This window comes from Telmatherina bonti (genome assembly GCF_933228915.1).
Source record: "Telmatherina bonti genome assembly, chromosome: 8".
Classification (NCBI taxonomy): Eukaryota; Metazoa; Chordata; class Actinopteri; order Atheriniformes; family Telmatherinidae; genus Telmatherina; species Telmatherina bonti.
The window spans coordinates 24,470,962-24,489,579 of record NC_136626.1 but is presented as its reverse complement, the minus strand read 5'-3'; the positions used below and the strand labels follow the sequence as shown (position 1 = coordinate 24,489,579).

Below are 18,618 nucleotides of genomic sequence, written 5' to 3'. Positions count from 1 at the left end.
ATGTAAAGGAAGTACAATGGTAATCAATGGAAAGAATTCAAAATAACAGCCCTGCTCCTCTGACAGCACTCATCGCTGGTAGTGTAGCCATGTGGCTTGTTGTTGGCTCTGTGTTAAGACGAGGAGCAAACTTACAGACATTTGACAAAAGAAAACTAATGTTTTTTTTTGTTTTGTTTTTTTTTTTAAAAACAGCCTCATCCTGACACTGGTCCCTGTTTTGTTTACCTCACTGATGGAAGCCCACCCAAGTCCATTTGCAAGACAACTTATCTATACAAAAAGAGAAAAGATGAAGCGCAAGAGGCAACACACACAGCCTCAAAGTGGTCAGCCATAATTCTTGAGCTGAATGTGCTTCATGAAAGCCAAACTGAGTCTTTTTTTTTTTTTACCTTTTATCCCTGCAGTGCAACACAACAGTTATTTCTAAACAAAGCTAAAGTTTATCCATGTATGCATCAATATCCACAACTGTAGCAGCCACAAAATGAACTCACAAGTATGAAAGCATCACAAGGATCAATCCCCCCCCAAAAAAGGCAGTTCAATTTGGCTAAAGCACCAAAGATGGACCCTTCAATAAAACACGCTGCAAACATATGATCACAAATCTGCAACATCTTTAATGTCAATTCAGCAAAATGTGGCACTTTGCAAAACATATACATGTCCTACCTTCATTAAATGTTTCAGCATGCAGACAGTGAAAACATCATGGCTTTGCACTACAAAGCATGACAGCTGATCTCACTATGTAAATGCAGCTGAAATCAGGATGAATGATACACAGCAGATTACCCTAAAACTGAGCTGATCATGAAGCTTCACTAGAAAATTTGACATGTAAACCATTTAGCCGCCAAAAAAAAAAAAAAAAAAAAAAAGTTCAAACAGAGCAGAAAGTACCAAAGGATGGAAAGAAACGAATTTAATCTAAGCATGACAGCATGTAAAGGTCACAAATGTCCCAGCCAAGCATGGAAACACTACCAATGAAGAGGCCAGTATGCACATAGTGGGAAACATCAGTTTACAGCTCATCAGAAGAGCAACAGCGAAAACAATAAGTGTACCACTGCACCTCGGGGAAACCTCTCCTCCCAAACCATTAGACAACCGTTCCCCTCCTCCAAAGGCAAAAAAGAAAGTGAACAAAGACTGTGACCAGACTTCCCACAGGAAGTGGTCACTGCGGACCGCTGCATTCTTCCATCCCTCACTGATTCTGCAGCCATTACCCTAAACAAAATGTCAACACACTCATTAAAGCCCCATCCCACCCCCAACCTCTTGTTGCTTCCAACCCACCCTGGAAATTAATTGCACCTTTTGCTCTATGCCATCCATAGAGTCCTTTCATTTCTACTGAAGCTGCTAAGAGTAGCCCTTGTGATGAAGTTATGAAAACTTACCTGAATTACATTGTGAAGACAAAACAGCAATCTATCAACCATCAGCTTAATGAAACAGTTTAACCGCTATCAAGCAAGACGCACGATATGGGATTGGTACCGAAAGCCAACGCATATCCTTAAAACTGTCCCAAAACGCAAGCATCCTTAAACAGGAAATATTTAACCGCCAAATGTTTTCATTCTCTTTTTTCCCACTTGCATAAAGCACAAACCTGACACGGAAACTCATTTCCTTTGTCAAGCACGTTGAAACAGAACTGCAACAACTAAATATATGAAGTATCATTAGAAAGATAGAACACTTGTCCATAAAATAGTTTTGATATTTTACAGCAGTAGAAAATGTCCTCCCGTCACAGAGATCTGAAAAACCGAGCTGAAACTAGGGAGGAAGTCTCGTTTACTGAATCAACGACAAGTAAATCTGACTGATAAATTAGACATAAAAAAGGACCGCTTTTCTCCTAATCTGATCAATTACTAAACATTGGCCGATAATATGGTGAAGTTGAGACAACTGCGGAGAAAAGCCATATGGGTGATTATGACCAACGATAAAAGCTTAATTTTAGCTACAGCGGTCCACCACGTTGAGCACGGGAAATTTATTTCACCAAAGGAAACAAACAAAACAAAAAAAGGAACAAAAACAATCACAGTACTATCACAAGTGTGATTCAGACGTCTGTCGACGTGTAGAAATGTCACACAAAGTGATTAAGTCAACGTCTGAATGATCCAACATGAGAGAAACGTTCCACTAAATTTGACGATACCAATTCCCAAATAAAGTTTCTTAATATCTGAACCACTTCAAGGATGAACATGATACTGGCAACAGATTTGTATTTACAGAGAGAAAAAGAACACAGGCGGCTCCAATTTGGCAATGTGATACATCGATGTACAGTATGAATACTGTTAGTGTTCTATCAAATTTTGTCAAATAATGCATACTAACATTTTATTATGAGGGGCAGTTCAAGAAAAAAAAACAGCGCGATGTGTCCTTTGCACTCCTTTGAGTAGTCATCTTCAATTTTAACAGACAAACAATAGTACGAATAGTATAACCATGAAGTTGCTGAAAATATCTAAAGTAAACAGAGAACATTTAATCGTCTCTGTAAAGCCCTCACTCTGTGTGGGCAGCATTAAAACTTTATTTACATTCAATAGAGCTCCTGTGCTCTGATCTGGGGAAGGATTAATTAAAAAGAAAAAAAAAAATAAAGACATATACACAAACACAGTCCCAGGGGAACTGAGTACCTCATTGTACCCCGGCATTGCCTGTTTAGAAATCTTCATAATTAGTTACCTTTTGCAGGTAAGCGCCTCACCTCATACTGTAGTGTTGAGCATGCATTGGTCCACATGGGTACGGGAGAGAGCCCTTTGTCCATAAAATCTTGGTCTACTCAAAGAAGGCCCTCTACCCACCTTAGCACACATAAGCACAGCTGATAATGTAGTGTAGAAGAAAAGAGAGCCAAACCATGGGCCAAAACAGGAGCGCTGGAGCCAAACAAAACCTCCAAAAAGAGGACAAATCAGTGTTAGCTTTAAAATGTGATCCAGGGGGAGCAGTTAGTAATAACACATAACCATTCTTTAAAAACTTGAGCAAACCAACAAACTGAGGAAGTGCGTGGACAGAAGTGGTAGAAGATGGATAGTGTTGGTCTGGTAAAGTATGAAGCGATGCTTGTCTTGTGTTCGGCTTGCTCTCCCTATCACACCAGGTTGTACTCTTTCAGGTTAAGCTGCAGGATGGTGTCTTTGACGGCAGCGAAGACAAAGCGGATGTTCTCCGTGTCGGTGGCGCAGGTGAAATGTGAGTAGATTATCTTGTCACTGTCTGGGTTCAAGTCTACAAACATCTTCAGGATGAACTCCCGGCCTGCTTGAGCATCCCGCTGGGGACCTGGAAATAGGGCAGCTCAGTTATTTCCAGTCATCTCTTCATTTTCTGCTGTCAGCCTTTCTTAAATTAAGTTACAGTGCAGTGCGATGATGTCCTGCAGTGAGTTTAAAATGAACAAAAAAACTCCTTGGAACAGTGTTCAATCTAACAAAATGAATGAGCGGCTGTAGTTAGGACTGATCAAGTCAGATGGAGCTGTAGTGCAGTGCTACAACCACCAGGTGTCACTCTGAAACTAAATACAAAGTTCTATAATAAGGTTTGAAGCTTTTGGAATCAGTCTATCCACTGGATTAATGACTTTCCTCAACTACATTTTCTAAGTGACTGGATATAACATGAGTGGAAAGTTATAAATATTACCATCAAACTCTGGGAAATAATCAACCAGGTGGGAATACATGATCTTCTCCTCCAGCAGGTCCTTCTTGTTAAGGAACAGGATCACAGAGGAGTTTTGGAACCATGGATATGTGATGATGGTCCTGAACAGAGCTTTACTCTCCTCCATACGATTCTACCAAGGATCAGGTCAAGAAAAACACACATACATACACACACACACAGATGACAAAGTATTCAGCATAAATGACTAGAAATTTACATTAAAATCTTTTTAGTTTTTTCCAAACAAAAACTACACATAATATCTGGATGGACACAGAAGTGAGAAAAAGATGATTATTATGATGGCCAAACCTCTACATGATTAATTGTGACAGGCCTCATGAAGTTACTCCATTTTCCAACATGTGCAACTATTTAAAATGTAGTTTTTCTATCTGTTCTTATTTTGTTGTTGACCTTGACAGAAAGCGACTTTTCTGGGACAAAATATCAGCTTGTTAGTAGTGATGAAAGCATGATGGAGCAGGGCACCATCAATCCAGGCAGACAAAAATTAGAAAAATGAGGACACATGCAACGTTTCCAGTTACGATATTTACACTGACATATAAACCACGCAGGAGAAGAGAAGAAACTACTTTAACTGAAAGCTGCTATCAAGTATCTTTGTCCTCTTTTCTTGACATCAACACTCTCACAGTCTAGTGTGGATGATTCATTACATAATCTTGGCCCTTGATGAAATTGTAGATGTTTGGTAACAATCTCATCAGTGCTCTGGCTGGTCCAAAGAGTCAACTCATCCTTCAGTCTGTCATCACAGCAGCATCGCCTCTGCACACCACGAACTCAACCTGAATCCAGCCTGGCTCAGATAAGCTGGTAGCCATTTAAATAGAGTTAGGTGATAGACGTTAACTTGAAAAAGAGAAATCTGTAGTACCACAGACCACTGCAGACTGGCCATATGTAGATGTTTAAAACTTTTGACCATGGAGGTTTAGTGACGCACAACAGTGAGTCTAGCTGGTAACTGGATCTGGTTTATGAAACCCTGTCATCATATGATCAGGTCAGAGAAAGGGTTGAGGAGAGCAGTGGGCATGCAGGGGCTGATTGCATTAGCTTCATTATCTATAATCCTGCTAGAACAGTTAAAGGAGCCGAAATTAATGTTTTGGGTAAAACTTGGTGACACGAGCTGATGGAAGGACAACATTTTCCAACAAATCATAAAGGATTAAAGTCTGCATGTATGAAGATACTCGACAACATATTTGTCCCAACTTTGGAATCAATCAATAATGTAAACAACTCTGCATTTACATTGTCACTACACAACTATTGCCATTTTCATTTGGATGCTAACTTTGTCAGTCTCAAAATGATCCGCTTTGTTTTGGAGGAAAATAGTGCAGTTTGAAAGTCCTGCTGATGAAGTGCTGCAAAAATGAACCGACACACTGAAGTTGATGCTGCAAGCTGTGAAAGCCAAATATTTTAGCAACCTTTCTGTTAGTGTGCAGTTAATGACACCATATCTAAACATATTGTTTGGTTCCCTAAAAATGTATTTAATTAGATTTAAATAAAAAAGGACATTTTTTGGTCAAATCACTAGAATTGATCATATTAGCCTGGAAACCATGCAGTTTTATTCAATTACTTTACTAATTTTAGGATTAAAAACTGAACAGAAGTCCAGAAATGAGTGAGTAGAATCCTCTGTTGAACTGATTTATTCATGGAGATTTTAGTAAATTAACTTCATTCACATTTTCTTTGGTTGAAAAGTTTTTATGCCAGATTAACAATGTGAAAGCAATTCTTAGCCTTAGATCCTAGCCTGTTGCCACAGCTAATTCCTGTTACATTTACTGTTTTTTTTCCAAAATAATATAAAAGTAAAACTATTTTCATCTAACAAAATAAAAAATTCTGTTATTGTGTTTTATTTACCCCGTTCTTTGATAAATAACAATCCAAGCTATTTCATTAACTTGAAGTTTGGGACTTCTTGCAAAAGGAAAACTGGTTTTAGAGCTTTCAAAAAAATGTCATTTATGTTGATAAATAAGGATGTTTTGTTACAAAAAACTATTCAAACATAAAACCAATCATTTATTCACAACAAAAATGTCTTTAAAAGGAAACAAAACATGCTTTTTTAGAAAAAAATAGATCAAAGCTGAAGTTAAATTTGTGACAACCTGCAAATGGCACTCATGTTTTGTAATGAACCACAAGTATTTAATTAAGTATATTTGCACATTAAATTAAAGTATATTTAACAAAATATTAATATCAAATTAGAAACTAAATCTATCAGGCTCCTGTTCAAGCTCCAAGTCTGGATTATGGCGCTTACAGTGGGAGCTGCTTCAGGTGACGCACTTCTCTGCAGTCTCAATGAATTTATAAACTCAGAAAACATTAAATAAGAGGAGGTTAAGCGGTGAAGTCAGTGTCCTACGGTGATACACGCACATTATCCACGTAAAACTTAACTCAATTAAATATTGAAGAATATAATTTATGTAAGATGTTACTGCTACAGGACACAGTCTGACACCCAGAAAAGACTAGTCAGGTCTCACCTCATTGTCCGATTCCACCAGGACCTGGTCGTACTCGCTGAGCGCCACCAGAAACATGATGGAGGTGACGTTTTCAAAGCAGTGGATCCACTTCCTCCTTTCTGACCGCTGACCCCCTACATCCACCATCCTGGCAGGGACATGACGGGATTTGACAGTCAGAGAGAGTCACATACTAGACAAGACATTTCAATTAGCTTCAAATTGAGTTTTGAATATAAACTTCATTAAACGATTAGATAATCATGCATTTCCATCGTTATTTTAGAAATTTAAATTCTTTAGTCAAGTGTTGATTAAATGAAACTTGGACTCCAGAAATTCTGGATAAATATGCCCCAGATCAAATAAGTTACTATAATAACATTCATTACAGTTTATTCAAATTATTAAATGTTTTATGAGAGCAATTGCAGAGAAAACACTGAACTGATTCAGCAAAGGATCTGGGTCAAGTCAGGACAAACAAGCACTTTTAGTCATACTAAATTGCTTTTGTAATTCGTGATTTTCAATTTATTTAAAGGAAGAAATGTCTGACAAAAAACTGTCTCCAATGTTTTGTGCCGTTTAGACAACACACCCCATTTGTCCAATGAACATAAAACGGTAGACACTAAAAACAGCAGTGTAAATATTTGCACATGTAATATGAAAAGTGTAAATGTGCACAGAACTGCCTTCTCCACAATACAGATGAAAAAGCAGATGCAAGAGATAAAGCAAAACCTCATAAAAAAACAAAACAAAAACAAAAAACAAAAAACAAAGAGCCTTTTAGAAATACCAATAAGGTGCTAAAAGCAAGACCCAGCAGATTGGGAGAGGAGTTGGGGAAAAAAAAAAACAAAGAATTAGGAAGTCAGAGAAACCGACAGAGAAAACTTTGGGGACTTTGAAGCATGTTGTGGGTTGTGATTATCAGGCAGCAGACTTGGATCATGGGGCTTTATTTCTCAATCAATCTTAACTATTGTTGTTTTAACTGTGGGGTGTCTAGCGTTGGTCCTCAGGGGCCACAATCCTGCAAGTTTTCCATGTATCCCTGCTCAATCACACCTGATTTAAATGAATGAGTCTGTGCTGAAATTCCTATGCTGTTAGATACATTTAATTTAAGTCTGGTGTCTTGAAGCAGGAAAAAACAAAAACCTGCAGGACAGCCGCCCTCAAGGACCAGCTTTAGACAGTGCAGTTTAAAAGGTTTTCTGGTCGAATGAAAACTAAGAAAATGCTAATTAAACACAGTGAAACTGTAGAAGGTAAATAAGAACAAAAGACTGTGATCTCATTTTTCATTAGTTCTGACAGTTTAAGTTCCAGTCTTCCTGCAACAATCTGAATAAATACTCAATATGAGTTGAGACACTTAAACTTCCATGAACCAAAAGGTGAACTCGGTGATTCTGCCAGATGAAGATATGACATTGATAAATACAAGTCCTACAGAAGCCAGCCTAAAATAAAACTCCTTCACATCAGATGCCCTTCCTATTTCCCCCTTTAGCAAGGATGAGTGACCTACTTAGTTCCATAAGCCCTCCTATGTTGGATGAACTAAATGAAATTCCATTTTCTGTAACATCAAAAGCCAATTAAAAGAAAAGGAAGCTTGTTGGTCTATTAAAGGCTTCCTTGTTGCAGTTGCATGGCAGTCAGAGGCTGCACAGTCCCACATGTGGAGGGTTACCATTCACATATTTAACTACAATACACCTCACTGTAGAAAATCTCTGCCATATGTAATTACAGCAATGTGGAAAAAAAAACAAATTAATCACTAAATTGAGACCTTGAATATCATGCTCTTCTCGCACTAAAACACACCTCACATTCATTGCCACTTCATATTAAACCTTTCTGCCGAACGCTCCAAAACTGATGTCACAGAGTATTCAGTGATTCACCATCAGCAGCACAATCGAGCCGAGTAGAGCCTATCAGCTCGCTGCAGCAGGGCTGCTGGGAACCTCTTCAACACAGCCTCATTGCAAGTGGAGTTATTTCTAGCCTTGCCAAGCGTAGGAGGAGGCCGACATGATGGCTTCCTATCGATTTGCACTCTTCTGTAATCACTCTTGTTCCCTGGGTCCATCTCTATCGCCGCATCGTTTTGCGAGGGAAGGAAAGCTGCTTTACAGATAGCCGTCTCTGTGACAACTCCTGCATCTTCTGCAGCATCTCTGGGTCACACAGATAAACTAGGAAGCAATACCTTCAAAAAACACTGTCTTTTTGAGCCCTTAAAACATTTCTGAAAGACAGACCGAGGCTAGCCATGAAGCATCCACATACATTTAAATGCATTTCATTTCACAATGACTCATTCTTGTAGACCTGCTTCTGTTCCACTACACTTGACAACAGTTCGGTGAAAAACAGATCTATGAATTGTGCACTGTATATAAACTATTCTGTCGCCATGTGATATGCAAGGGGTTAAGACGCATCACCAGGGAACATCTGGCCAAACATGAGCTGGATTTCACGTGGAGAAGTCACTTGATGCTCAACATATTTGTCACAGAGGTTTGCTAAACATGAAAGTAAAAAAAAAAAAAAAAAAAAACTTTTAAAAGAATCCAATGGCCTCTTAGGGATTTGTTTCTCGCTAGACAATCATTAACTTTTCAAAAGAGTGACAGAACAAGACAGCGCAGCTACAGGCTAATAAGCTGTGTCGTGTTACTATGTGGAAAACTAAATGCACCACACGCAGCATGAAATCTGACTGGTTGATAAGGGCATGACTGACTTTGAAAAAAACTAATTTGGCTTCTTCATAATCAGATATTTTAGTGGCTTTGCTGACAGATTTCAGAAAACATACAAGCTCTGTCAGTTTTAGTGCTGCACTTGCTGTTACTATGGTAACCCAAGGAACTGTCAAATAAAGGAAGACTGGACTCTTCTAAACTCAAGTTTTAATTACTGATGATAATAATAGATGATCTACTTTTTAACCATCTAAATTTCTTTTTAAATCTAAAATGAAAACTGAATAAACTGCATGTCACAGAATCGATCAGGGGTGAAATCAGACACTGAGTTTCTATGCACAAACATGTTCTCAATCAGGTTCACACAGTTTTAGGAAAGAATATGATGCATAGTTGGGGTGAAGTCAAAGTAGAGCATTTCTTCTTCTACCTGAAAATGATGCTTTGCAAGTCGAAAGGGTATTCTATGATCCCAGTGGTTGGGATTCGAACCCTAAGCACATCCTGTTGGGTTGGTAGATAGGACGGTTCAGCAATACGATCCAAATCACTTAGATAGCTAGAGACAGGAAGGGGAAAAGAGAGAGGGAGAGAGAGAGGGGAAATCGAAAGTGAAGCTTAACAGCAGATAAAGCATAACCCCTCCAAAAGCAAGTGCATCAGTCCAGATGTAACCACAGAAGACCATTTCCAAGAGTTATGAGGGTTTTATGTGACAATGCATGCCACTGCCCCTCAAGTGTTCTCTTAGAAATACAGCTTCAACCCTGATGGCAGCTCCCAAAGACAAAGCACGACATGCTTATTTAAGGAGAGGACTCAAAAATGATTCAGCTTTTGCCTGAGTTCCAATAAAGATTAGAACTGTTGTAGTTTATCTTGACGGAAGGTTTAGAGCCATTCCTTGGAGCCAGTCTTTGAAAGCATACCATCAGGGACCTGTTAAAGTGCTGAGCCTGCTGTGCAGCACAGAGTAGATGGAGACAGCGGGGGCGACGGTTTCCAACTGGCTGACCAACTGTTTTGCAACTAGCCAACCAGTCACATTAGCAGAGGCACTTGGCACCAGTACCTGAAGATAACATTCTCCAGGTCAAATGGGTACTCAATGATGCCGGTGGTGGGCACTCGAACGCGCAGCACATCCTGCTGAGTGGGCACGTACCCTGATGAAGCTATTCGTTCTAAACTGCTAAGGTAACTGCGAGGAGGGAGGGAAAATGTGACACAGATGCACAGGGGGACAAAACCAAACATACACAGAAGGGTACCAAAAACCAATGAGGAAGCACTGTCTGTCATAACACTTACAATATGAATTATGTCAAATGCATACTAATATGTAAAATATTTAAACAACACTAGTCTTAACTTTTTAGGTGTTACATCAGTTTGAAATTACATAATTTAGACTCAGACTCTTCTTTAAACTCATTTCATAAAGCTGCCAATATCTGTGTGAGTTCTTGCAGCTTTCCTCAAACAAATGCATTTTAGTGGAGGCAGAAAAAAAAACATTGCTGCTTTTACAAATCACATGTAAATAAGTAAATCACTCAGAGAGCATTAATAAATCCTACTAAAAACATACTATTTAGTTGAGTCGGAGAGCTGGTACTCTCTTCTGCGGTCATACGCCTCCTGGATGCCAGGGTCAGTCCACAGCACCTTAATCGCACTAATGTATGGCTGCTCGAATGATGACACCTTTTCCACATCCACTTCCCGCACCAGCTGGGCGTTATTCTGCCAGAACAAAAAACAAAGCAAAAGAGAAAAAAAATGTAGACTTTATCACCAGTCATGCTTTTTAAGCCAAATTACATTCAACGAGATTCTATTCATTCAAAGTGATGGTCTGTGAATGTTCCAAGATCTTAAATTGAACAGACATAGCTGAGAAATTTTTCAAATCTCTCTAATGCAAAATGTTTACATGCCATGTTCAGTGTCAGGCATTGGGATACATCTTGGGATATCACCCTTATCGCCTTGGGATACATCTTTTGCAAGTATCTATTCATTGCTGCACAGAGAAATGCAAGCACCCAAAGAGATTTAAATCATCAGGATTAATGGCCAACGCAGCTACCAGCAGTGCATCCAATTTAGCCAAGTGTGTTCTTCCACTTTCTAGCAGCAAAGTTTCCAATTGAAATCAGCCCTTTGCAGCCACTTTGCTTCTGAGCATGTAGGCATTGCACTATGTGTTGTCATTTTGAGTGAAGTCCTCATTCATGTTGTGGTCAGAGCTGGTAAAGAGCAGCAACAACTGCGGTCCCCTGACATGGTGACTGATCTCAGGTTAAAAACTTTCCCCATTATGCTCAAAAGCCACATGTCAGCAAGGGTTAATGGATTTTCTGATCAACATCAAAATGGCTTCAAGAGCTTTCTAAGCCATCTTGTAAGGTCTAAACGCAACAGAGCACGTTGACAACTACTATAAACAGGACAGATTCCATATACAACTTGGAAACAGGAGACTTGTTCCAGTCTACCCAGCCAGAAGACAGAGAGCTAATTTTGTGCCAGTTAGATTTAAATCCAGTATTATTAAATGCTCTCTGTCCACCCTTACTGAGGAAAGCCGAGTAGAAAAAGAAAAAGCAGAAATGAACTTGTTTGGCAGAAAATGCTGTGTTCTTCTCAGCTACAATTACAGCAAGTATTGAGCAATTAAGTTTGAGTTGTAGAAAACCTTATGAAGTGGTATTTCATCATGTCAGAGGCTACACAACAATACAAGTAAATGAGATAAGCTGGCCAGTTTAGGAAGTCTGATAAAACACAAACTGCTTTCATTTTTCCTACCTTGTTGAACCCTCAAACTACTTTATGGAACAGCTAACATTTACCCAGTTAAAGACACATATTTAAATACATTTAAATACTTAGCTAGTAAAGATAACCCCTGTGGAATATATAATACTGAAGATAAATTTTTGAAGATGGTGGCTAATTTTATTGCTTTCCCCATTTTTTATATAATCATTTTAAGTTTAACAGCAGGTTTTTTTCCTTCGCAATGGAAAAAAGCAAAAAATTACATCTTTAATTGAAAAACAAAAACAAAAACGGAACAGTTTTCAGATGGCAATATAAGACCAATAAGCTTGTTACCAGCAGTGATTAAAATTATGGGAAAAAGTCGTATACAATCAGGTACAAGAGTATTTTGAAAATACCAGGTTAAACACAATATATCAACATGCGACAGCACTCACTCAGATTACTGATCATTGGCTACAGGAAATTGATAAGAATCTGGTAGGAGCATTATTATTGGATTCAGATGCAGCCTTTGATGTTCTAGATCATCATATTCTATTAAAGAAGTTAGTTTGTTATATATTTGAACCATCTGCTGTTAAATTGATTGAAAGTTATCTTAATATTCGTGACTACACAGTATGTTAATGGTAGCTATTCTGAGGTGAAAAAGATATGTTGTGGGGTGCCCCAGGGTAGTTGTTTGGGACCACTGTAATTTTCTGTCTTTACAAATGATTTTCCACTTGTTTTGAAACATGCGACCATGGCATTGTACGCAGATGACACAACATTAAGTTTATCAGCAAAAAATGTGAGTCAGCCTAATACAATGTTAAACAAGGAGTTGAAGGAGTTAACACAATGGATTACTGAGAATAAGTTAGTTGTTCATTCATTCATTTTCTGAACCGCTGAATCCAATTCAGGGTCACAGGGAAGCTGGAGTCTATCCCAGCTGGCTTTGGGCGACAGGCAGGGTACACCCTGGACAGCTCACCAGTCCATCGCTGGGTCACACAGAGACGAACAACCACTCACGCTCACACTCACTCCTATGGGCAATTTAGAGTAACCAATTAACCTAACATGCATGTCTTTGGATGGTGGGAGGAAGCCGGAGTACCTGGAGAGAACTCACGCATACACGGGGAGAACATGCAACCCCAAGTTAGTTGTTCATGTAGGTAAAACAAAATGTATGGTAGTTGGGTCAAAATATTTACTTAAGGAGTTACCAACATTATGTTTAAATATAGGAGAGAATGTAGAAGAAGTTAATTTATTGGGTGTAATTGTGGATAATAAAATGTTTTGGAACAACCAGGTAAATAATATTTAGAAAAAGATAGGTCGGAAGTATGGGAATAATAAGTTATTGCAAGAAATGTATTCCTCAGTTGCTTACCAAAAAATTAGCCCTGCTTGGTCAAGTACCAATGAAAATAATTTACATAAATTGCAAGTCGCACAGAATAAAGCTGCACAGATTGTTTTGGGTTGTCCATATAGAACTAATACAATTACAATGCACAACAAATTGGCATGATCAATTGTGAAATACAGATTGAAGTATTTTTTATTATCATTTACTCATAATATAGGTACAAAAAGTCCTGAAGTGATTTACAGGAAATTGTCATTTTTTGCTGATCAACATACTTATCGTACGAGACAAATAAGCAGGATGAGGTGTGTTCTGCCTTTAGGCAAAACAAATCAGTTTCAGCGAGCCGTGTTTTAATGGGGCCATGGTTGCATGGAATGGATTGTCTGGATTTCTGTAAAATAAAATGTTTTCAAAAGAAACTTAAACTTTTTTGTTTACGACAAAGACATGATAATGAAAGAGCGTAGATAATATTGAAGTAAGTTTAAAAGAGTTGGTGTTTTGTGAACAATTAATAGTGTTTTTTGTTGGTTTTTTGTCTATTTTTGAGCCGTTGTATTTTTATATTCTGTTTGTGTGTTTATGTGTGATAGTGGGTGAGTATGGCGTACAGAATTGTTCACAGAATTTGTAATGCAATATAGAGGAGACCCCATGAAGAATAGCTAATGATGTTTCATGTGCTAATGGGGATCTTAATAAAGGAAATAAAAAATAAAGGAAATACCAACATCCCTTCAATAGCACGCACCTTGTTCTGCTCATACTTAAAGGGGATTTTGAGGGTCTCAGTAGCACGGATCATGGCCTGCATTGAGGTGAAGATGTTCTGGTAAACCAGCTTGGTGAAGCCCTTCTTATCCTCATCTGTATAGCCGGACCCATGGATTATTCTCATCTGCTTGATGAAAGTGCTCTTGCCACTTTCTCCAGTACCTGAAAAACACACACAAGACACAGGCAGTTAGCCAACCACTGAAGCAAAGGTCATAAAAAAATTACACGAAACTGCTGACAAGCAGTCTTTTCACTGTGTTGTTTATGAGCCAGAACAAAACAAAGTTTACAACTAGAAATAACTCAAAAGACGATTAAGTTTTAATTTTACTCTAAAGTGTGTGTAGTGTAAACCCTGATGAATAAGGTGAACAGTTATCAGTAGTGCAAATTTGAAAAAAAAACTACACACAACAGCGACCAGGTCAAAGATAACCTATTACATGACTGTTCTGTGGTAATGAAAGGGTGTGTCCTTGCAACCAGCTGACCTCAGCTGTCCACCCACATCCTGGTGCTGCTTATACACAAGGTTACGGGGAAATCTGCCTCTATGGCAATGATGCAGACCACAACGCCAAAGCCGTCTCGGTATGCATTTCTGGTAATCAAGAAATGGGAACTACCAAATTTGGTGCAAATAACTCTACATAAGAGTTTAAACACAAAGCCAAAAATACATGGACAGAAATTCTGGGTTTAATTATGGTCAAGCAATTGTCTCATCATCTTGGTTCTTCACCCTGAGATGGGCAATGGAACAATAGTTGTTTTGGCAGCTTTCACCACAGAGGCCTGACTGACCACATGAGGACTGCATGGTTCAGCTCAGCTCAACAAAGACTCGGGTGAAGGAGTTCACTTCCTCTACTTTGTTTCAGTTATCATGCACACGTGCATAAACACACAAAAAGACTTACTGATAGGCCAGAAAACTTGCTAGTGCACAGAGAGAACTTCACATAGGTCCACAGATCATTCTCACACACAAGCATCCGCGCAATAAGAGTCCATCTCAGGTTGAACATCTTTTTATGGACCCTTTCTGTGAACAAACTACCACTGTAGGATTACAAGTCAGTCTAGATGAAAGAGTCCAAACTGTGTTTATTGGGCCTGGTAACAAAAAGGCCAGAGAAGAAAGTGTCTTTTTCTGTTTGTTTTGGACAAGAAGAAAAATAATTTGTTTTGAAAATGTTTTTAGCAAATGGTTGAGGTGTTAAAAAGAAGACATTAATAATAATGTAACAACAGTGAAATGGCTGAAATTGAAAACAATGTAAAACACTTAGGCTGAGTTTTACATACTCACACCAATTGGTAGATATCTTAGGCAGGTTTATTTCCACATTTACCACTACAAATTTACCTCTACCAAATGGTAGAGTTAACCTTAAAGGGTTAAAGACAAAGCTGGTAGAAGTCCAACTCAACCAGTACTTTCACCATGCAGCAACTGTCCTCTCCTCCACCCCCACTTTGCCATCTATTTTTCTTCCTCTACAACCCTGCTAAAGCTCTTCACCAATAATCTCTCTTTTTCAATCACCGACGTCTGACTCACTGCAGTTTCAACACACATTCTTTAATGCAACATGCACTATTATTCTTATTCTATTTTTTCTTTATATTGGCTGCAACTAATAATTTCCTTTAAAAAAAAAAAAAAAAAAAAAAATCACAGATTTTATTAAATCAGACTTTTAGGAGTAAGTTTACATGCAGACTTGGTGCAACTTTTTCCTAATGTTCCTTGTTAACTGCATACACAGGAACTTTAACACATTTTATATATAAACAGATTTTCAGGAGCAACTGCAGGACATTTGGTCCTGCCTTTTTCCGCAGTTGATTGCAGCAGGATGATCTCTGCTCTGCTACGCAATCTGCCATTTGGAATGCACAGCACAGGTCTATATGTACAGAAGAGGAAAGCAGCAGCAAATGCTCCAGAATATTTGCTGATGCGTTCATACAATAAACATTCATGCAATGATTTTAATCTAGGTCAAGTTAGAAGTGCTGCAAGTTCTTCCAGACAAATTAGATGAGGATTTTGCTTTTAACCCACTGTTGACACTAACCACTGATGACACAATTACAAGTTGGACTAAAGTTATCTGGAGAACTGCAATGCAGTTCACGCATAATGATTGTACCCTGAACTTGATCTTTAGATAGACTGAATAATAAATAGAAAGGATAAAAAATAAAATTAAATTAAAAGCTACTCAGTGACCATACTCATATTTTCACTTTTTATTCAAACTTTCAGCACGGCAAACTATTTTTAAAAAAAAGAAGAAAAAAAAAACAAAACAATATATAAACATGGATCTTGAGAAGATCCATGACCCATGATCTCATGTTTCTGTGTTTTAGGGACTGCAGATGGAAATTAGCTTAGAGAGCTACAATCTGCTGCGAAGCATATTTTCCTCTGTGATCAACGCTCCTGTACATGATCCCTGTTCAATAAACGAAATAAAGAATAAAAAGATGCAATTCTTTGCACCATCTGCTGTTTTCATACATGCTCAAAACATATTGTTTAGCAGGTACAATAAGCACAAACTTAGCACAAATCAAAACAAAACTGCAGCTAATAAGAATCTCAGTTACTGGTTACAAGACAGTAAGTGGACATAAGACTAGGGGGAGTTAGCGTATTTTTACAAAGCCACAACGGTCAGTCCTACAGCGGCAGTACGGGAAAAGTTTCTTGCCAAAGCCAGTGAAATTCCTTTCCAAGGGGATATCAGTGTTGGAGCAAAATTTCCCACACTCATAAGCTTTGAGGACGTTTCATTCTTGGAAAAAGTAGAACACTGAAATGATGAGAAGAGACACAATGCCATTTATAGAGCCATGATGCCAACGTGGCCAAAAACAGATGGCATACTTGTGTAGTTAAGAGCCACGTGGTAGTCAACAGCCTCTTTGTGAAAAGAAATTTAAATTAGTGCCTACGCAAATAGAGATGTACAGATGTCTGACAAGAATCAGAGCATTTCCAGCTCCACTGTTCATTACTGTAGATGTGATGATGACCACTCAGATTTATTCCATTCCAAACAACGGGACTGTTTGCATCATGAACACAACACAGCAACCCTCATGTCTCATTGGTGTGGAAGTTCCAAATGAATTAAGATCAATCAAATCTTACCATTTGCTCCAACATCTTGGCGAGGTCATGAAAGAATGCAGAAAGCCAGCAAAGCAAAGCAAAGCGCTGTGCAACACTAACTACATGCTTAAATAACTGCCATGTAAAATTATGTTTAAAAATCACAAATGTGAGCATTTTTTTAAAACTCATGGTAGAGAGGCAGTTACAAACTTAGGGTGCATTCACATCAGGATAGTTCGCTAGACTGGGTCCGATTGGGGACTGGGCTCAGTTGTGGGGGGGTGTTTCCATTCAGACAGAATTCATGTTCACGCTGCACTTTGGTCAAACGTGCAAACCTTTAAAATAATATATCCCCATTCCCACCAAAGGTGGCGCTGCACAAGTATTTAGCAAAAGAGAGAATAAGACCTGAGTGAAGAAAAAAAAAACTATTGAGAGTTAAACATGGAGACATAGAATTTGTTTATGTTGTCTTATGCAAGTATACTGCAGAAATACACTGCAACAATCACTGCAGTATGAAGAACAAATGAGGCAGAGGACTCAACGCAATCACAATGTATTTCCCCAAAATGCAATGCTACATGAAAAGCAGGAAGTGACTTTTTTCGTAGTCCGCTTCCCGTATTTGGTCAGCTTGAAACTGGCCGAGACCTGCGCTTGTAGGCGGACTGAGTCTACTTCTTTGGTCTGAATAAGAATTTGTTTGGCGCATTCACAGCTCCCCAGACGAAGCGGACTTTCAGAGCAAATAAACTCCAATTTGAATCTATGTAGATTTGTCATCTAAAAACACTTTTTTTTTTCTCTCTAACTGGTTTTTAACTTTTTTTTTTTTTTTTTTTTTTTTAAAAAGAGCAGAAACCTCAGTCCTCTCGTTGTTTTGGTTGGATTTATTTGATCACCTGAAGCAGCTGATTTTGAGATTTTTCAGCAAGACTGAGACAAAGTCCTGATATATGTTTATCTAATAAATTATATATTTTAAAAAGCACACTTGAGTTCATCATTAAAGTTAAATAACTTTTTATAAATTCAAATCAGAAATAAATTGCTATCTGTCCATCACATCCCACACTATAACGTTTGTGATGCTGACAGTGTCTTTAAAGCGGACTTCAAAATCTCACCAATTTGTTAGATGATTAAATATATATTCTGCTTAGTTGTAAAGTTGGCATATCCAAGTGCAACTAGGATGAATAGAGTTGGACTCCTTTGGACAGAGGAACATGGCTAAGTGTAGAGTGAGGGGGTCCCCTGAGCACTGCCTGCCCTCTAACCAGACAGGATCTTAACCCTGGAAAGCAGGTCAAGCAACCCCCCCAGAGAAACTATTTGAGAAGGGGACAAAAATAGTAATTGTCAAGATCAGGCAGCACAAGAGAGTTCACTCTCACTGAATAAAGAGTTGAAAACAATGACAAGTGTTGCTGAGCTATGAAGGACGACTAAAGGAAAAAAAACATCTTTTTTTCCCAGTTCCTGCTCTGTGTATTTGAATGAAAGTATCAAAATGAAAAATTTGCAAGC

At 38.4% G+C, this 18,618-nt stretch overlaps 1 protein-coding gene across 2 annotated transcripts in view; it reads right to left on the bottom strand.

The window, feature by feature from the left end:
- Positions 1-3,154: 3,154 nt before the first annotated feature.
- The window catches only part of LOC306759602 (guanine nucleotide-binding protein G(q) subunit alpha-like), a gene marked incomplete at its 3' end in the record, with an annotated part of 32,903 nt that continues 17,439 nt past the window's right edge, over positions 3,155-18,618 (bottom strand). The window contains exons 2-7 of one of the 2 annotated variants that reach the window (XM_079245290.1): positions 13,924-14,108; positions 10,602-10,756; positions 10,083-10,211; positions 6,291-6,420; positions 3,709-3,862; positions 3,155-3,345 (exon numbers count right to left, since the gene is read on the bottom strand). In XM_079245290.1, coding sequence (XP_079101416.1) covers positions 3,155-3,345; positions 3,709-3,862; positions 6,291-6,420; positions 10,083-10,211; positions 10,602-10,756; positions 13,924-14,108 — 944 coding nt within the window. Of the gene's footprint in view, positions 3,346-3,708; positions 3,863-6,290; positions 6,421-9,440; positions 9,570-10,082; positions 10,212-10,601; positions 10,757-13,923; positions 14,109-18,618 lie in introns of both variants that reach the window. The other variant, XM_079245289.1, reaches the window with a different exon arrangement.